Raw genomic sequence first — 22147 nt, forward strand, 5'->3', positions numbered from 1 at the left:
CAATCTTGAGCTCTTTCACAAGGGTAGGTAATTGATATGATCTTCTTTTGAATCAAATTTCATGCCAGTATCATCCAGGTTAAAAAAAAATAGTGTTCCTTAAAGCCAATAATCTTGGGCTAGAGTTTAAGAACTGTTTTGGAAGGGAGTCCATTCTAATCATATCTAAATGGGTTTCCCTGTGTCATTTTTTCTTTATTGTAATGGATAACAGCCTACTCATTATTTTGGGGCCTTAATAACATGAGAGAATGATTGATTTAAAAAGGAGAAAATCAAGAACTTCCAAATGCTCAATTTTTCTCATATTGCTTTTCCTACAAGTGAATTCTTGTCCTTTGAAAGAGCACCCTCTAACAGAAATATTGAAGGGCAAGACCCACAACATGATCATAAGATCCAAGAAAGACATAAGTGACGTGATTGGGGAAAAGTTAAAGGTTTAGCCAGTGGGAAGTCCTAATTTGACTATGCACAAGTCAATAGGTATGGAGAAGTAAACGGTTTTCTAACATATCATTTGGGAGAACTTGAAATGAATCAGCCACTCAAGTGATCTCCTAGTCTTGCACTGAATAAAAATGCCACTTTCAAGGATAAGAACATTGAGAAATATAGGATGGTGTTTGTTTCCCTTAAATGTCACAGGTTACGAGAGATTTCACAAGGCTGATTTTTCTCTGGAACTTATGAGGAGGAAAAGCCGCCATGAAAATTGAAAATGCATGTGAAAAATATAGACACTTGGTCCTCAATTACCTGAATATTTATTCTAACTGTTCTATATTTGAAGTTTGAAAGAACTTTCTAAGAACAAAAAGAGGGGGAGGTGATAACTTTATTTTATGTATTTGCAAAGCAGAGCAATTATACTCAGTTGAGCTTTAGATTCAACAGGTATGGACTTAGGGCAGGGGTCGGCAAACTTTTGAGATGGAAGAACCAATTCTGTCCCTCACAATAATTTAAAAATTATTCAAGAGCCATAAAACAAATGAAATCACCATTATGTGAATACTATCCTTTAAAAATTTTATAAATGGGCCGGCAGAGTGGCGCTATGGTTAAGAACTGGCTTGGGACGCCAGAGGGCCCCGGTTCGGATCCCACATATGAGGGCCAGTGACACTGCCCTCCACAGCTAAGATGCTGAAAAACAGCTCAACCTGGAGCTGGGCTGCTGTGAGTCTCCGGCCACTGCGTAGGGAGCAGCCCCTGTGGCAGTGGGTTGCCATGGGCTACCGTATGTAGCCAGCAGCCAGCGTGAGCAGCCATCAGCCGCATTGAGCGGCCGTCCAGAAGCCGGCGACTGATCTGCCTCACCCGGGAAGAGCGCAATGATGGTGCCAACTTGGGCCAGTGAAGCAACGTCCTCCACAACTAGACTGAAGAACAAAAGGACAGCAACTTGTCTGTTCCCCTTCCCCAATTCCCCAATTAAAAAAATCTTTAAAAAAAAATTTTATAAATGAAACTATGATAGTTTTATTTTCATTTTCAATTTTTACTTCAGAACCACGTGTACATACCCAAAGAGCCGCATGTGGCTCGCAAGCCACAGCTTGTGGACCCCTGGGCTAGGGGCACTTATGTGGCCAAACAGTCAAAGGAGGCAAGCAGGCCAGATTCAATCGGTAGGGAGCTGGCGGGGGGTGGGGCAGGGTGGGGGTCATATGTCCCTGGACTCAGCTCAGCCAGTTGTTGCTGGGCAGGAAGGTGACTCAGGGATGTCAGATATTTCAGTTTTTCAACTAACCTGGAAATCAGACTTTTTTTTGTTATGTGAAAATTCCTGATTTCTAAATGTTGACAACCAATTCATTTTTAAAAGAACACCATGTGAACTGAACAAAACACATCTGTAGACTATTTTCTGAAGGTAGTGCCTCAATCTTCTTTTCAATGTTTACTGCTTGGGCAAGCTATGACATGGCTTTCAAAAAGGAGACAGAAGATTTTGAGTTCCTTGTGGATGACACTGTAATCAGAAATGTTCACACAAACTGATTTAAAGAAAAATAATAATGGCTGCAATGGTAGGAATAGCAAACGCTTACCTAGTGAGGACTTACAGTGTGTTTTCACGCTCAGTTTAAATGGGTCCTCAGGAAACCCTGTGAGGCCAATAGGACTTTTTTTTTATAATTCTCATTTTACCAGTGAGGAAATTGAAGCTCAATGAGTGGTTCCTGATCATTTTCAAGACACTGAATCTTTGGAGAAATTGTTGAAAGTCATGAACTCCGCTTACATAAAAATGAACACTAAAATATATTAGCATATAATTTCTAGGAGTTCATGGACACCAATCTCTTTCCAAAGACCAACCACAAGTTAAGAAGTTTTGGCATAAATGACCTGTGTAACTCGATACAGAACTCAAACTGAGGTGGTGTGTGTGCGTGTGCGTGTGCGTGTGCGTGTGTGTGTGTGTGTTTGTGTGTGTGTCTTTTTCCGCTACATGACACTTCCTCAGAGAAGGGCACAGTTCAGACGGCAGCCACCAGAGGAGAGCCTGCCCAGGCTGAAAGGTCATCTGCAGTCCCACTGTGCCACTACCTCTGGGACAACTAGACTCTGAGATAAAACTGGGACTGGGAGGATGACCTCAGCAGTGCAGCTGGAACCCTCAGCACCAGGGACTCTAGAAATCTCGGCATTGTCTGAGAAGTCTCAGAGTTACAAATAGTAGTAGAAGAGTAGCCACTATTTATCCTATGCTTGTAATATGCCAGGCACTGTGCTGAGTTGTGAAGTCAGTACAGTTTTTACCTTCATCATATAGATAAGGAAACTGCTAGGCAAAGATTATCATCCTGATCCTGGATCCAACCCTGTTAACCACTGTGATTCTGTTTTTCATTTTAGGGTGAGCATAAGGGAGAGTAAGAAGTACAGGGGAGGATCCTTTATTCTATCGTTATTCTTAAAATACATGATAGCATAAAAAATCCTGAAAAGGCAATTGGTTTTCCTTCTAAGACACAATTTTTTTTTCAGTTAGCACGGATTAAAAAGAAAACACTGTGCATTTTAGAAGGTAAAGAAAAAAAAATCTTAATTGTACTCTGTCTAGCGGGAATTTTCATATATATAAAATCAGTTATTGCTAAACCCTTGTTAAACTGCCAAAATCAGTGATAATCTGTGTAATCCTCAACATCCCTTAAAGGTTAGTCATATCAGATTTGTCTACAACCCAGCTGGGCATACGGTACTTCCAAACAATTGGGGAAATAATACATTATGGATTTAATTTCTTTACTTTCCATGCATAGTGTTATATGTGTCATGTAAAAGGAGACACCTGCCAAATTAAAATAAGCAGATGCCAAACATGAAACTTACACAAGATACAGATTTAATCACATCTTTATGTGGAAAACTTCAGTACTCAAGAGTATATCCCCTTAAAAGAAGTGCATAACTCTTAATGAAATGGATAATTTACACAACTTTGTTAATTATCCTTTGTTAAATGGATAATCTTGGAGTTCATGGAACGTGAATGTTTGTTATGCAAAAAATGAGTAAAAGAGTAATTTGCTATGTGAATGTTACCTGAAATAGAAACTTAAATTTCAAGTGGGCATACAAAAAAGAGAATTTGAACTTTTAAAAAATTTTTACTGTTACGTAAATGATAGGAAGTCTAAATAGAGTCCAAATTTTTCCCTCTATATTCTTAGGAGTAATTTCCACTTAAAATTTTTATGTACGTTTAAAAGCAGGTTTTTATATTATGAATCTAGTTTAAGTACAGCAAACTCTGTTGTCATTTTTAAATACAGTTTCCCATTAACTCGTACTTTTAGGACTCAAAAATAAAATAAAAATTGATATTTTGTGTTTTTTAAAAAACCAGGCGAGATTCTAAAAGTATGTGGTCTAATTGGTTTTCTTAGTATTATATACATTTTATAAAAACATTTATTTTCAGGGTGACTGGTTAGCGTAGTTTGTTAGGGCATGGTGCTGATAACATCAAGGTTGCTGGTTTGATCCCCGCATGGGCCACTGTGAGCTGCGCCCTCCTTAAAAGAGTCAGCTATGGCATTGTAGCATGAAAGCAATGTGTCACCAATGACCATGGCTGTTCCCAATAAAAAATAAATAAAAATAAATTTGAAACAAATTCTAAAAACAATTTTTTTTGAACGCACAATTTGTGTATACTGTTTATGCTTATGAAATTAGCTTTCACAGTACACATCATACCCTAACCTCCCTAAATAATAGTTCACCATAATTCAGGTTAACTCAAAATACATCATTTTACCTTTATCACATATTAGTTGAGATTACTAATCCCATATAAGTCTACCACTACTTTGAAAGTTTGTCGGCTTCCACTTCATACTTTTTCTGTTTATTTAACTTCTGCTACTGCTTCTTTGGCTTATATAAAAGATTGTCTCATTCTCAACTTTTTTCAGAGAAAAAGTGTGGAATGTGTCTTGAATTTATCACAGGTCCTTTTTTAAATCTTACAGATTAATGTGTTTCCTTTCTTATCAGTCTTTCCTCTTCTCCCTCCTTCCTGTCCTTGTGGTCCATGCCTCCGAAATTCTCTTTTGGATTTTCAGCTCATGATCTAATGCCTTAGGGTTTTTATTTATTTATTTTTTTTCTGCGAGGCAATGTTTGCACACAGCTGTTCTGTAATGTATAGCGTATATTGGCTTGAGAATGGAAATTTCACTTCTGTAAAGTGGTTTGGGATACACTTTGGTGCGAGATGCTATGCCAAACTGAATTGTGGGTTGTAACATGCAGCCAAAGGTGCCTGTGTTTGCCCCTCCAGGAAACAGTTTACAGTTTTGGTAATTATGATGCCCTATTGCAATGGCTTCCAGAGTGATTATGTAAACCTTTCAAGCAAGGATTATGTCTTCCCTGTTTCTGCACACCTTCCCTGATACAATAAATACTTTATAAATGACAAGTTTAGGTGAGCCAAGGCCTTATCCACAAGTTAACATAACATCTTATGCTGTATGTGCATATTTAAAACTTGAGCCATTTCATTTCCTTTCCAAGTTTGCTAATCTCACAGGACTATAGAATAACCAAACTATAAACTAGAGCTCCTTATAGGAAAGTGTTTTTTGAGATGAAGTGCAATTAATTAGTCCCGGTACCATTGTCATTGGACGGTTAGCAGTGTGGAAAAGGAGTCAGTAAATTAGGATTAAAACTTAATTATTTGGAGAAGAAAGCAGCAAGAGCATTGTTTAAATATTCTAAACCCAGCCTTATTTTCCAAATTACAAAGAAAAAAAAAACATTACAAGGAGATTTAAAACTCTGAAATTCTCTTTTCTATAGCCCTCCATCCAGGAGTACACATGTGACCAAAGCCCCACCAATCAGATGTTTACAACCTCCTCCCCACAGTGATTAACCCAGGGATTCACATGTGATCAGTGAGGCCAATCGGAGCCCTTGCAGCAATTTTTCTGTTGCTCCAGCTGAGATGAGTCCTGCTTGCCTCTTGTATCTTAGAGGTGCCTGAATGGGGACTGAGGGCTCTCTGAGGCAGTATGCCTTGCTTTCTTGGGAAAGCTCTGTAGCAGGAGTGAATAAAGACAAGCAGAGACAAGCAGAGGAGGGAAGGGGAGAGAAAGTCTTAGAGCCAAGCATCCCTGCCATTTCCGTCATTTCAATTACGAGCCAACAAATTCCCCTTTTGTGTATAAGCTGATTTGTGTTGAATTTTGTCTCAAACAACCAAAAGAGCCCTGACAAATTATTTTTGTTGGAATTGACTGCCGGTAAGAATAAGAAAGCATTGTTTCTCTCACACAAATCCCTCCAGCTTTTCACTGGTAAGGTAAAACAGAAAACATGGAATATGCGTTCACCCTGGAAAACACCATTTTAAAACAAATTGAACTCTACAGTGAGAGAAACAGTACTGTTTCCTTTTTTTTTTTTAGACAGTGGCATTTTAGACTCTTGGCTCATTTTGATAATTGCATTATGGCCCAACTTGAGCCACATCTTCCACATCAATTTTAAATCTCTTGTTTTTAAATTCAGTTTTCAATTACTAGTGCTCCATAACCCATTCCAAGGCAAGAGAAGCCTGAGGCGCGGCTGGCGTGAACCCAATGGAACTCACAGCCTTGGTCTCCACACACTTCATGATGTCATCTTTTTTCTTTTTGGAAGAGAAGGGAAAGCTCTTTCCTCCTCAGTGGGATGCTGAACTTAGTTCAGAAAAGGTGCCATTCGTGAATTCATAGTAGAGTTAGCAACTGTGTGATGGCGCTATTTGATTTAGCATTTGTATGTGTCAGGGTAAAGCTCACCTGCTTCAAAGAGACCCAGTATACAGTGGCTTAGAGAATAAAAAGTTAATTTCTCTTTCATGTAACAACCCTGATGTTAGTAATTCAGTTCATCATGGAATCTCAGCTCCTCAGAGTCATGCTGGGACATGGGTCCCTTCAGGGGTTGTTCCACCATCCCCCAGGGCATTATCCCGTCATCTGTAAGGTATGACTTGAGTCATTACCACACTGAAGTTCCAGTTAGTGGGAAGAAGAAATTAGGTATGAAAGAGGCACACTCATAGTCAGGCTTTCTGCCTGTCACTTTCCCTGGGTGAGAACTTAGTCACATGGCCTCACACAAGTGATGCTGGGAAAAGCCATCCTTCTGAGATATCGTGGACCATGGAAGAAACAGAAAATGGATTTTGGTGGAGCACCAGCAGTGTTCCCAGGATTATAGACACCCTTTTAGTTTCTGCCATTGTTTCACATGTCTCCTGTATTACTTGAGTGTGTACGAGAAAAATAAAGAAATTGACGCTTGTAGCATCAAAGTAAAACATGAAGAAATTGGAGTTATAAAAGAAATATTGCTCTTCACTTTTTTCAATTCCAAAATTATCTGGTAGCTAAATCTAGTCCTTAAGTTAATATAGAAGTTGTACCCCTCCTATGAAGTCATCCACAGAGCATTTATCACGTCTGGAAAATAGATAATATTAATTGACCATTTTACAGATTAACAATGCCCTCACCACATTATTTGTCTGTGTTTTCAAACATTGTAGGCACTCTGTAGAATTTCACGGTACAATGTCATAGTTTTAATCTTCATCCATCAAGAGGTTCTTCCAATGAGGACACATTTTAAGTTGATTGACAAAAAGTTAGAATTGCTTTCTCTAGAAAAGATGATTAAGTCTTTTAAAATACGTTTCATGAATTACTATCTAACATTGCCTCAGAATGTGAATACAAATGTGTCAATTTATTTTTAAGGACTTAATAGTAGATTCAAAATCTTTCAAAGTAGTTCTTAAATAACCCATCTTTGGAGTCTTGTATTTGTATAATTGTTTTATTCAATGTAACATGCACACTCTCTACATTTCTTATGATGTATGTCAGCTATTAACTATATTAACTTCTGAAGGTGTACACATTCTGGTAATATTAGGATCTTAGCTAGATATTTGTCAAACCATAAACTCAAAGGAATCTTGAGCATCAAATCAAAACAAAGAGAATATCTGCTGAATCTAGCTCCGGGAATGGTGACTGTGCTATCTATTGATGTAGTTGTTGTTCACATACTTGGTATTGCTCAATTATAGGATCAAAGTTTTGTTCATTCAACATTTTTATTCAATATATAGATGATGTACCATAGCTTATGCAAGACAAGGGATACAGAGAAAAAAATACAAACTTTAGTTACTATGTATTCATAAAAATGGGATTTAGTAGTTATCTCAATGTTAATTCCACCTCTTATCTTTTCAGCTCTCACCTCTAGTATCCTGACTCAAACAGGACCAATAAGCTCTTACCATCTATCCTCATCCTTGTCATGTTGTTACTTCCCTCCTTTCCTAAGCTCCATGCTCAATCATTATCATCACTTTTCAGCACACATTCTTTCCTTCACCCTCTCTCACTTCCTCATATTCACTTGGCAAACCTAATCCTGTCTTCCCTGCCTGCACCCACACAGCTGAAGGTGGCTGCAGAAAATTACCTTTAAATTCATAACTGTTGGCCTCAAGTGGACCCTTCATGCTACTCCTTTCCCTGCTCCATCCCTCCCCTCACTCCCACAGATAACTACTTCATACCTTATCTCTGGTCTCTCCAACATCCCCTCCCTCATCTTCACTCTTAGTTGATGATCTTGCTTCCTATTCTCCTAGGGTTGGGGGGGTGGGGGGGATGGAAGCAAGCAGAAGAGAGCCAGCATCTAGAACTATTCTGAAAAAACTATGCACACAGTAAGCACTCAAAAAATATTTGGTGACTGAAAACCCTCCTGGATGTGTACTTGTCCAGCACCTAAAAAACTGATATAAAGCACATTAATGTTGTACAGTAGCAAAGAAACAACTCATGGTGCTTATTAGGATGAGCACCATGAAAGCAAATGCTGTTTCTAGTGAGCTGGTAATTTAAGAATATTAACTGAAATAAAATATTGATTATTATTTAGATAGTGTTTCTATAAGTAGTAATATATTCAATGCTATTATAACTGAATATTTGTGTTATGAAATTTATCTGCTTTTGTGTTTATGTAATGTCTTACACTTTAGTATCCAGATATTGTTTTTTAGCTGGTATTTATTTTACATGAAGTGCCATTAGTTTCCTTTTTGAAAGTTTTTCCTGTGGAATTAAAGATGAGCTTAATCCATACTTAACAGGAATCTTATGTGATTAAACTGTATGGATACCTACATAACTGAGAGGAGCCCCTGAAACTGAGTCAACTTTCTTTTTTTTTTCCCCCCTTAAGCCAGACCTTGGTAAAGAATGTGGTATGTGGAATTTACCCAAAATGCTTGGCTCATAAGCTGGAGTTCGTGGGAGCAGGGCACAGAGGCTGGTGGGAATAACAGTTCAAAAACAATAATTTGTGTAGTTATGGTTCTTGGTCATTCAGCAAATATGATTAAGAGCTAACACCTAAAAGCAATTATTAAAGTAGTATGACCAATTAAATTAAGGAAACTTGGTTATAAAGTGATTAAGGCAATGGTGACAAATATTTTTAAAGTCGTAATTCTTTTACTCTTTCAAGATGAATAATATAATTGCAAGAAATAATCCTAATTAGAACAGGGAAGAAAGCATTACAATTTTATCCTGCTTTTTTTTTTTGATGATCATTGGTGTTAGTGACTTATAGAAAAGAAAGAAGCAGCTATTTGTGACCTAAAAATCTGAATTCTTCACTTAGCAAGATGCTGTGTATTTGCCTAAGGCCTTTTTCCTGTCTAGACTTCTGTCCAATGACTAAGGGTGAGGCTGGCTTTATAGCCACATTTCCTCTCTTCTCTTACAAGATGCTCCTACCCTTGGAAGAGAGCAGGGGAGGATACTGTTTTCCTGAGAAATGGAAGACTATTGCTCTCATTACCAAGTTTCTATGTGGTCAAGATGATAGACATCTGCACAACAGTGTGGCAGATCATAGGTGCAGTCTGTAGTTTGGTGGGTTAGTTGGTTTTCTTGGGTATCAATTCCTAAGGATTTCTTAAAAATTCTGACATGGTATCATAATTTTTATTAAATTGTAGTGAACAGAGAATATAAGCTAAAGATGAACTTCATGGCACCTTTGGGAATTTGTGACAAAGAGTTAAAGAACTAATGGAAATGAAAAACCCTCCAGATACCTCCAGACTTTTAAAACTATTTGAACCTAATAGGCCAGGCAACAGAATTTGTGGTTAGATTTGAGTAGTGTGGTGCTGGTAAATATTTAATACTTGACTCTGGAAAACAAACAAACAAAAACCCTGATTTGTAGCGTTTACCTCTGCCTTCATGTACATACTCCTGCTATGGGCAATTTCAAGCTACCCACGTGATGCCATGAATGCAGAGTCGAGAAGAGAGGCATGCCATCTGGCCTATAGGAGCCAGCTTCAGAACATGACTGGAGGGGTGGGCCGCGAGGGACTGAGTGCCGTTTCCGACTTATGTGACAAATAGAGGGCTCCTTCTTTCTAAGCAATTCAATAAAAGAAGAAAGGAATATCAGTGTTACAGAAGTTATCGGACTTGTGAAGAGACTAGAACTTAATTATTCTAACCACTGAAAATAAAGGAAAATTATGTAACATGATAGAGGTGCTACTTATTGCTACAATAACAATCATATTACAATACATAAATGTATCAAATTAACATGTTGCACACCTTAAATTTGCACAATGTTATATGTCAAAAAAAAATAGTTCAACTAAGAAAAAAATAATAAATCCTGAGGCAGAGCAAATGTTTTGTATCTTTCTGGTTGATAGAAAAGCAGAAAGAAAACAGAATCCCCAGAATTAGCCGAGTCTGTGGAGTGGAAAGAGAGGCCCTGGCCGCCCTCCCCTCACACCACAGAGTCCTAGCCCCTCCTTCAGCTGCTCTTCTGGGTTTTCATAAACTTCCAGTGTTGAAGTGCTTGTCAGCTTGAACATTTTTTTTCACTTTAGATAAACAAAGTACAATGCAAACAGTTTCTGAATGTATATTTATTATATACATATATAATCTGTAAAACGAGCGATGCCAATTTCTCTCTTATTCACACTTCCTTCTCTTTAAAGACATTTTATACACTTCTAAAGGTATTTTGCCATTTGTCAACCTAATCCACAGCTTAGGATCTCCTTGCATTACTGATCGTGTTAAGGCCCATATAAAGCAGTTAACTTTCCGTAAAAGATCAACACGTCTGAAAATTGGGCCACTTACCCAAGTACATTTGGAGCTTGCTTGGGGTCTAATATAAAGTTTAATTACAAAAAAGAAAACTGAAAAGATAACTTCCATTGAATTGAAATACTAAACAATTTTTAAAGATATTACATTGAGCTGAAATTAAGTTTAAAAATTAATATAAAAACTGCTAACAAGGAATTTTCATTAGTTTAATGATTTTTTATCTTTCCTTGCATTCAAAGTTTTATTTTTTAAAAAACTCATATATTTTTAAACTGCGTCAACTTCTCTTCCTCCCTTTACATGCTCAATCGGCCACAATTTCTAGACCATAATGTATGCATGTGTTTGTACCTCTGAAATATATTTTCCTAAATTCTTAAGTCAATTAGATGATAAAGTCAATGAGAGCAGGGAATATACACTGAGGAAATGACCGTCTTCCCTTTAGATACTAGAGCTAACAACCGTTGCTTAGTGTTATTTTTGTTAGAAAAATACATGCCAATAGTAAACGTTTATGAAAATATTTGCTTCAGATTTTTCAAGGAAGGCTGTGGGCTCGCCCAAAAGCATAACTTTTAACAACATCTTTCAAACCTGCCAAATCACATTGCCTATTTAGCCAATTCAATGTGCATAATATTAATTTACTGTGCCACAGAGCTAGTGCGCCTTAACTGTTATTAGGGGAAAGCATAATATATTTGATTTCCCTTTATGAGTCTCACATTGCTTATAATTCAGTAGGGCTACCACATTTTCTGGGCAGGCTATCAAATAGGATGTTGTAATGATTTGCTTGACTAGTAGAGTAGATGAAAAAATATCAGTTCTGCCTGTAGCCCTTCTATTTTTGAATTTCAAATTTGCACAGTTTGAAACCGTTTATTCCTCTGTGGTTCTCTTTAAACAATAAAAAATTCTTTTATATTTTAAAGAGTGAAACATGTCTCATGCAATCAGTTAAGGTAATGGTTAGAACAGCGTAATTTCAAAGAACAAAAGAGAAGTTTTAGATTTAATTTGAAAATGCCTGGGAAGGGGCTGTAGTGCCATGTGGAAGTTTTGGCTTGATAAAGGGTGGCATAGGTTTTACTTGTAAATGACACGTTGGGATGCTTGAATGCCTTGGTGCTCTGTCTGCACCGCCGCTATCCTTTTGCAGTTCCTCGAGATGTTAAGATGTTTTATAAAATGTCACTTACCAAAATTATCTTTGAAGTAATCCATTCTACCTAGAGGGTAGGTACAGACTCAGAATCCATCATCAGACTTACTTCCCATTTGAAACATTATCATGGATTCCTCGAATGACTGAGTTCCCCTGCTGTAAACTAAATTCTTAAAAGTTCACATTTGACATACCACTGAAAAGGAATCTCATCATTGTCACAGGTTTATTCTTTAATATAATTCAGTTTTTTTGTCTACCAAGTATTTATTGAACAACTGCTACATATCAGCCATGTTCTGAGTGCTTAGTGCATATCGGTGGATAGTACAGACAAAGATCTCTGCCCTAGTGAAGGTTATATTCTACTGGGAGAGACAGGAAACAATAAGCATAATACATAAGTAATAGAGTGTGTTAGAAGTTGATAAGTGCTTGGGAAAAGGAAAAAGCACAACAGCATGAAGAGTTTTATCAGTGCTGGGGTTAGGAGGGGCAGGCCTATGTGCTAGGGAGGTCAGGGTTACTTACTGACCATGTGAAGAAAGTTGGCCAAGTAGCATCTGGGGGGAGAGGATTCTAGGCAGAGGGATTGGCTAGCACGAAGGCCGAAAGCTGACGTAGTCCTGGCAAACCAGGGAAACAGCCAAGAGGCCAGTGTGGCTGGAGTAGAAGGAGTGAGTGGAATGGTAGTAGTAAGAGAGTCGATAAGACAAGTAATGCAGACCTGGATTACATACGAGTATGTCTTTGCTCTCAGTGAAATGGGGAGCCCTTGCTGACCAGAGGAATGACATGAAATAACTTACATTTTTAAAGGACCGCTCTGGCTGCCAGGTGAGAACAGATGGAAGGGGTCAAAGGTGGATGGAGGGAGACCTGTTAATGAGGTGTTGCAGTTAACCAGCTGAGAAATGATGATAGTGACTTGGACCAGAGTGGGGGTGGAAGAGAAAGGGAGAGAGGGTACAAGTCTAATACATTTTAAATTAAAGGCAATGGGATTTTCAGATAGATTAGAAGAGGGTTTGGAAAGAAAAGTTCAGGATGATTCTAAGGTTGGGCAGGTTGGTTTTTGTTTTGCTTTATTTTTTGTTTTGGTTTTTTGAGTAGGGGTGAGGGAAAGAGGGTCAGGGTCGAGTTTTATACATGTGAATTTTGACATGGCTATTCAATATCCAAGCAGACATGTCAAATAGGCAGTGGGATATTTTAGTCTAGGCTTTGACAGAGAAGTCTGGACTGAAAATGTAAATTGGTGAGTGGTTAGCATATAGATGGTAATCTAAGCCATGGGTTGGGATGAAATCACCAAGGGAGTGAAGGTAGATAGAGAACTACTTGAGTGAATTTCATTTATTGGATGTTATTTATTCAGTGGACCTATAAAGTTAAATACTTCCATTTCTTAAAGAGCTCATGGTTTGTATTTGATCACACATTTTCACAAACCTAGAAGATGCCATTCATGCAGACTACAATGTCTGGATATATATTTCTATATATTACTAGCTGCAGCATGGTATGATAAATACTATTCTTGCTATTTGTAATGTATATAATTGGTAATGTAAAATGTAACATAGTACTTGTTATATGTAATGGAAGTGTAGAGAAAGGAATAGTGAATTGACATAGTAATAAGAGGGCAGAGTACGTTTAGAATATCCTGTTCCTAAATAATATTTCTTAGAACAGATTAATGTATAATAGCATTGTATATAGTTAAAATCAAGATTAAGACCTTAACTGAAGGATCACTTGACATTAGTCTTTTTTTAATATAAAGTTTTATTAAGAGTATTTTTTCCAAGCATAGCATAAATTTGTACACTGTAAAATAATAGCCATAAAACTTTTATTCTGACAGAAAGGATACTAATGTTTATACATTTGTACTTATAAGTTTATAATATGTGTACTATAATGTCACTTACATACATTACGGTATGTAGGGCTCATAGAACTGTACAATTTATTATTCCCACTAAAGAGGAAGCAATAAATCAGAGATGAAATAGTTCACTCAAGATTATGTAATATGTAGCAAGAGTTAAAGCCAAATTGGTCTGAATTTCAATCTCATAAAATTCCTAATTATACCACTACTGTTAGTGTGTCCAACAACCTTTGAAATTCACTAACTGGGGAGAACATTTTCCTATACATGTGGATACAGTGCAACTGCCTATATTTTGTATTTTGTTGATTGTTTTTTTTGTTTTTTCATTTTAGGTAGTAAGATTGTAGGTACGAGAGATAAATTCCATTTAAATGTTGTTTTTAATTATGAAGGACACTAGTTGTTGCTGGACATTAGTCTTTAATAAACTATGTTCACGTCAACTTTCGAGCACCCAATTTGTCTTCCCCATTCCCCCATCCTGTTGCTAAAAAGGCTACTGACGCCCACTGCAGTGCTGTTTCTGGGTCAAGGCAGAGGTGGAGCAGGAAAGAAGGCACAGGGATGATGACAGCAGTCTTGGTTTCTGTACTTGAGGATTCTATCAGGAACGAGCAGATATGAGGCATGTCTCACAGTCAGTCAGTCCACCAAGGTGGCAGTACACTCTCCATTGTCTCTCTTCTGTGGCACAGGTTATAAAGGGATGGGTTTAAAAAATGGGAGGGACTTCTGCTTTATGTTGTAAGCATTTTCTTAATTTTCTTTTTTTATTATTTTTAAATTATAGTTGACATTCAATGTTATTTTGTATTAGTTTCAGGTGTGCAGCATAATGGTTAGACATTTATATAGTTTACAAAGTGATCCCTCCATTAAGTCTAGTACTCACCTGGCATCACATATAGTTATTACAATATTACTGACACTATTCTCTACGCTGTACTTTACATCTCCGTGACTAGTTTGTAACTACTATTTTGTACTTCTTAATCCTTTCACCTTTTTCACCCAGCCCCCGCTGTGTGAAAAGCATTTTAAACCTCCCAAATAAGAACAATCCTGTCCTTTCTGGGAAGTGACACCTTTAATGTGGTTCTGAGGGAAAAAGATATCATTGAGTTATGAGATATCTTGCAGTGGTCATTGGCAAAGTAAGTGAAAACTATAGGAACTGCTTCCTGGTGAGATTTATTTAGATTTAGATTTATTTACATATGACATATGTATTTTTAAATGGTCTTTCCTTCACATAATCAACCTTGTGATTTAGGACATGTAATCTCACATATAAGGAACACCCAGAATCATTAAAATTGTACTTAAAAATTTTAAATATGTGTCCATATTTTCTGACACTAGTTTTATGAGAACAGTGACATCGTTCCTTGAAGACAGTCAACAACTGATGATAAAGTAAACTGTTATGCAAGACTAGAATTGGTGTAGAACATAAATAACAACACTTCACACTGCAAATAGCTGCTGTAAATCACTGGGCCTGAGACATGGTTTTATGCATGTTTCTATTCTCTGCTCAGTGTCTCCCCTTGACATGTAAGGCCATTCTCAGTGTTTCACACCTGTGCTCATACCTGAAATTGCCCATCCTTTCAGGCCTCCTTGATACTGCATCAGGCCATGTCCCCAGCACCTAGCACAGGACCCTCACATGCTCATAGTTCTCAAGAATCAGTTGGCAATGCACTAAGTGCTGATGGATTAGTAACCTTCTCGCATAGTAACAATATTGTAATTCTGTATTTTATGTCCTTTCAAGCACTTCCTATGCTTTATTCCACATAATTTTAACCAATATTTCTGTCCTTATTTGCTTATCTGTCTAATGTTAAAACTAATAAAGTATAATAAATGCAGAATAAATACCAGTTCAATTTATCTTGAGGATCAGCTGACATAGTGGCATGTGCAGTAAACCTAGTCAGCATTAATTTTTTATACAACATGTTTATTGAGCTTACCAAGTGCCAGCCATTGTACAAAGTGATTGGGCTGCAAAGGTGACTAAGGCAGGTGGAGTCTCTGTCCTCAGAGAGCAGGTGGAGCTTTCAGGCAAGAAAGCAGTTTCAGTGCCATGTAATAACCCAAATTCAGAGTACTGTGGGAGCACATAAAAGGGTTCCTATGTCAGTTAGAATTACAGTCAGGCACAAGTGACAGAAAACCCTAATAGCTGTAGTAAAAAGGAAATGGACATTTTTCTCCAACATGAATGTCTGGAGGTAGACAGGCCACATCTCCATGATGACAGGCGCTATTTCTATCTTGTTGCTATGCTGTGTGTGTCCTGCATACCCAGTTGTCACCTCATGGTCTATGATGGCTACTCTAGCCCTATGTCCACATCCCACCAACAGGAAGGAGGAAACAGGAGGAGAGGAGCAGGCTTCCTACTTTTAGAAGACTTACCAGAAGTTGCTGAAACCACTCTCACATTCCATTGGCCAGAACTCGGTCACATGGTAATGACTAGCAACAAGGGAGGCTGGGAAATGCAATATTTATTCTGGGCCACCAGGAAGAACAGGGGACAAATAGTAGGGGACTGCTAATAGTCTCTGCCCCAGATTTATGGGAAAATGTTTGCCCACATTGAGATCTCAAGGTAAGTGGGATTCTTAGAAGTGTGTATGTCCTCACAGGAGAACAACATTCCAGAGAAAAGGAAAAGCACAGGGAATTAAACACTAGAAGAAACTTCTTTCTTCAATCGTGGCTGACCATTGCATGATAGTGTTTGTACTTTTGTTAGGAAAAGAGGTGGCTTGCATTATTTAAGAGAAAAGGGCTAAGGTTGATGTTGAGTGCAGTTTTGTGGTTAAACAGGCCAGGAAACTTTCTCAGAAAAGATGGCCACTAGAGGAAGGTTTGCGACAGGGTGGTGTTAATTCTTTTTGCAAAATGTTGGCTTAGATGAAGACATGTACTTAAGCTAGTTAAAAGAAGGGAGCATTCAGGGGTTATCCCAAGGTACAAGTTCAGGTGCACGCCCATGCTTTTCTGTGCCTGTGATAGTGTCATATTACCAGTTCTGTTGGGATCTTACAGAAATGGCCATGCTCACTGAAGTGGTATGAATCTATAGGACCTAGAAAACATTTACAATATGATAAATTCACAATATCCATCTGCTTTGGGCTTCCTTAATTTGTATAAGGTCCAGCTTTATAAAATTAGTCTTTTGTCTAATTTAAACAAATCTAATAGCGGTTCTTGCTTAGTTGCCATTGTGAGAAATAAGCAGTTGCCTCAAATGAAAATAACTATTCTCTGAGAAATAGAAATTATTAAAATTTTACTACTAGAAATGCACATTAGCAGAAAAGTACTAGAACAATTTTGCAAATAGACAAATTTATGTATATTATTAATGTGAACAGATGCTCCAAGTTCTATTGATAGTTTTAATAAGTTGCTGGATTATTGGTTCTTTTGGTAAACTTTTGAAGAGACATACCTACTGGGGGTGACTGGTTAGCTCAGTTGGGTAGAGCGTGGTGCTGATAACACCAAGGTTGCCTGTTCAATCCCCGCTTGGACCACTATGAGCTGCGCCATTGTAGCATGAAAGCAGTATGTAACCAATGACCATGGCTGTTTGCCAATAAAAAAAAAAATTTAAATAAGAGATACACCAACTAGTGCTGTTTGGTGTTTATTATTTTGTTTTGCTTCTAATGCCAAGTCAGTGGGAGAGACTTTATGTTCTTTCTTTGGTAAACTGATTCTGCATGTCTTATTCCTTTATGCTCATGAGATGCCCTTAGTAGATACCTGCTGCAGTGCTTGGTAAGCACATTATTTTATAAATCGGAGTTTCCAGAGTAAATCTTATTTATGGCATCCAGGCTTCAACCTCTTCTAGCAAATAAAACAAATCACAAATTAGAATGATAAGATGCAAGAACCAAGACACAAACATAGAACACTAGATCTCAAGGGTATTATAGATCATTTAACCTTTCCCTTTACAGATAAGGAACGGATGCTCCTAGGGGTAAAGTGTAATTCCCTGAAGGTACCACAAATACTATTAGGTGGTTTTAGGGCAAATCAGTTAATACTGTCAACCCCAGTTTGCTCATCTTCAAGTAAAGGTGATGATAATACTGCCCCGGCCCAGTAGTTGTAGTATCAGAGATAATGTATGTTAAATGACCATCACCATGTAGGGGCAGCAGGTAAGGAAACTGTTAGGATTATTACAACTACTCTTCTCTGCTCAGTTAGACAACAGAAGGGGGCTTTACAATTGATTTGAAGAAGCTGTATAAATTCTTCCTCACAGTGCAATGGTTGGGATCATGGGCTAGGTGGGATTAAGACTACTGACTTTCTAGATGTGAGATCTTAGAAAGTTACTTACCCTTGTGTGCCTCAATGTCATCTCACCTGTGAAATGAGGATACTAACCCCTTTTATCACAAAGAGCTCTTGTGAGTCTTCAGTGAGATAAACTAAGTACTGCCTACTCGTAGAACAATGCCTAGGATACAATAAACACTTAATACATGTTCTCCAGTAAACTATCAGTGTTATCTTTATTTCATGGATATGGAAACCAAAACTCATGATTTGCCATGTTGGTAAGTGATCTGCGGTGGTGGGGTGCTGCGAGACCTTGTGTCCTTTCTTTCCTTCTTTCATTCCTCATATATTTATTCATTGGATTGGATTGAGATGCAGTAATTCCTTCCTAGTGGGTTGAGATTTGGGACAGGAGACTCCTTCTCATGTTCTTTCCCTGTAGCCCCTCCTCCCCCGGCCCATGCTTGTGCCAGGGCACTGTAAGCGCTCACTCATCTATCTTGCTTCCACTGCAATAAAATCATATTGTACTTTTGTCTTTTGCTGCTCGCCTAAAAAACGATGAGCTGTCATGTCTAAAGTCCCAAGTTTTTCATTTGAATCTTCATACTTGAGAAATCAGTAGGGTCAAGGAAATAAGAACCAGTGTTTACATAAGTGTTTATTGGACTTTTCTTTATCATCTTTCAGGTCTTGTAGAAATTTGCCTGATGCACCCCCTGGATGTGGTGAAAACCAGGTAAGTTTCTGCATGAACAAGTTTTATTGACTTTGGCTGATATCCAAATTAAGATCTGTCAGAACACTAAATGCTAGAACTTGTCCTAGGCCGGTAGCTTCTCCCAATAATGGCATTTATATTTACTTCTGAAAGAAAATGCTATTTGACAGATAAAATGTGAACAGTGAAAAGCATTTCTGGATAGAGGTCACCTGAAGGTGTATAATATTTTACTGCCTTCATCTGACAACCTTTAAGATATGATTTGTGGCTAAACTAGTAAGCGAGGTAAATTTATCAAAATGATGTAAAAACTACACTTTATCCAGTGAATTATTACAGCAGACTTTCATTTGGCATTGCATATAACAGATTGCTATTTAATAGTCAGCATTTCAGTGTGAGACTCCAAAATTTCAAGTAAACTTCTTAAAGGGTGCTTAAAGAATTTATTCCTCTCACTGCCAATGCAAAATGCCTTGTTTCCAGGAAAATGCATTTGCTCTTACAGGTAGATACAAATCAGGGCAATGTATTAAATGTATTTGCCAAGAGAAAAAAAAATAGTTCTGAGTTTTAATATGATGTAGAGCATTTTTAAAAGTTAAACCTGTGGCTGAATAATTGAACCCTCTGGTTTTTTTTCAAACTAGAAGCTCTTAGAATGTAGCGAAAGTTTTCGTTTATTTGCATTGTGCAAAACCCAAGAACACTGTACCTGGGTTGTAGCTTAATAGCAAACAATGCCATGCAACAATGGTGGTAGAAAAAAACCCTTACTGCCACCATTAGGAAATATAGTAGTCCCCCTTATCCATGGTTCCCCTTTCTGAGGTTTCCATTACCCACAGTCAACCTCGATCCAAAAATATTAAATAGAAAATTCCAGAAATAAATAATTCATAAATGTTATATTGTGTGCTACTCTCAGCAATGTGATGAAATCTCAAGCCATCCCATTCATGTTCAAGGGGGACATGAATAACCCCTTTGTCCAGTGTATCCACATAGTGCGTGCAGTACAATCATATATTTTGAGACAGAGAGAAACCATAGCCACATAACTTGTATTATAGTTTATTGTTGTAATTGCTCTATTTTATTATTAGTTATTGTTGTTAATCTCTTACTGTGCCTGATTTATAAATTAAACTTTACCATGGGTATGTATGTGTAGGAAAAAACATCGTGTGTGTAGCGTTTGGTTCTATCCATGGTTTCAGGCATCCACTGAGGGTCTTGGATCGTATCCCCTGCAGATAAGGGGGAGCTGCTGTAGTTGAGCCAGGCTGGTCATTGAGTGGACATGTTGCTTAATTTACCTAAAGAGGCAGCAGAATCTTAGCCTGGTTGCTGAAAGCAAGGGAAGGTGACTGTGACATGCAAATCATACCACATTTCTAATAGAGGTAGAGAAGATGAGAATTTGGCCTCTGTCTTAGCTCAGGCTTCTATAGCAAAATGCCACAGACTGGGTAGCTTAAAAGCCACAGAAATTTTTTCTCATTGTTCTGGAGGCTGGGAAATCCAAGATCAAAGTGCCAGTCAATTTGGCTCTTGGTGAGGGCCACTTTTTGTCTTGGAGACAGTTACCTTCTAGCTGTATCCTTACATGGCAGAGAGAGGAAGCTCTGATTTCTCTTCCTTTTCTTATGAGGGCACTAATCCTATCACAGAGTCTCTACTCATGACCTTTTCAAAATCTAATTACCTCCCCAAAGTCCCACCTCCAAATACTATCACATTGGGGGCTAGGGCCTCAGTGTATGCATTGTGGGGGTTACAAACATTCAGTCCATAACAGCCTCAGCCACCAAACCCAAACAGAGGAAGAAGAAAACCACAAACTACGTTCAAATATAAGATGTGTGCTCTCCCTGGATCATCTTTTTATAGGATTCAGAAACAGAAAGCAAAACTCACTGGCATTTTTTCCGTGTTAACCGACTTTGAGAAGCCAGAATATTTTTGCTAGTCTCAATGAGGAATAAAAGTGTCTTTTTCACTTAGTAACTGCCTAAATTAGTAAAGCATTCATATAAATGTGCAGGGAAAATAAAAATGATTTAAACAAGACATGATATTGAAATTATGGTTCTTCATTCACTCAGTCCTTCATTCATCCATTTAGCAAACATGTATTGAGCATCTAGTGTGTGGGGATTCCAGGCTAGTTCTGCCCCCCGAAGAGCTCACAGTCTAATGAGCTAATAAGAATCTCATCACAATGAATTTCAAAGCTGTAGTACAGTTGACCCTTGAACAACGTGGGGAATAAGAGACATCAACTTCCCGCACAGTGGAAAATCTACATATAACTACTGTATCATTTCTTTGTACTGGGGTTGAATAGAATAACTCTTGATGGGTGTGCCAAGTTACTAGGGATTTGTGTCTCTTTTGTTATATAGATATTTTCTTGAAAATGGCATTCGTTGATTAGAATATATCACATGCCCTTGCCTAACCTCAAGGGGGAAGGAAAATACAATCCTTCCAGGTGTCCTGCAGGATCTGGGAACTGGGTACTGGATGGTATTTGGCCTGCATAATAATAAAAAGTATATTGAATAGAGACCCACAATCATAGAGTAAACTGAAAGCCCAAAATATGTGCAAGAGAAATGGAATATGCCAGATTAGTGGCACTTATCACTGGGCATTAACACACAGGTGACTGAGTAGACCGGACAGACTAAATAATGCCTGAATCTCTTTACTATTATATTATACTGGAGATAACTACATTTCTAAATAAGATAAACTGTCCATTTCAATAGGTAATACATGAAACCATGTAGCATTAGTGATTTGAGCAGGTCACTTTCCTGAATGACATTCAAGGGCACTGGACTCTAAGTTATTGCCGGTGTCACCCAAGTGGGGCATGGGATACACCAGACCAAACCTCACTTGCTTCACAGCTTTTTGGTTTTTGTTTGTTTTTTTTGGTAGGGCGGTGGGGGCGGGGTGTGTGTGTGCTGTTTTTGCCTCTCCTTGGATATTATTACTTGAAGGGTGGTGCACCGAATTAATCTAAGTATAGAAATGGCTCATTTCCACAATATCTTATGTGCTGGAGTATGGCAAAATAAATGTGTTTACTCCTTGAAATGTAGTCATTTCTTCTGAGTTTCTGTTTGTGGGTAATCTTTTTCATTGTTGAATGAAAAATAACAGATTCTAAAAATATATTTCCAAATTCTTCCTTCACAGGGATTTTTTTTTCCATTATTTTTTTCACTCTGTAAATGATCAATTCTGTCACCCAAGGCTGTAGGGACAAAGGGAAGTGGAGGTGTTTGCAGAGG

General features: G+C 37.9%; 1 protein-coding gene across 2 annotated transcripts in view; it reads left to right on the forward strand.

Annotated features, from left to right (window-relative positions):
• Window positions 1-22147, forward strand: part of SLC25A21 (solute carrier family 25 member 21) — a 471814-nt gene that overhangs the window by 264176 nt on the left and 185491 nt on the right. For both annotated transcript variants that reach the window (XM_019644728.1, XM_019644729.1), the window contains exon 2: window positions 18806-18854. In XM_019644728.1, the coding sequence (XP_019500273.1) occupies window positions 18806-18854 (49 nt within the window). The remainder of the gene's footprint in view (window positions 1-18805; window positions 18855-22147) is intronic.

Source organism: Hipposideros armiger, unplaced genomic scaffold (genome assembly GCF_001890085.2).
Source record: "Hipposideros armiger isolate ML-2016 unplaced genomic scaffold, ASM189008v1 scaffold_90, whole genome shotgun sequence".
Classification (NCBI taxonomy): Eukaryota; Metazoa; Chordata; class Mammalia; order Chiroptera; family Hipposideridae; genus Hipposideros; species Hipposideros armiger.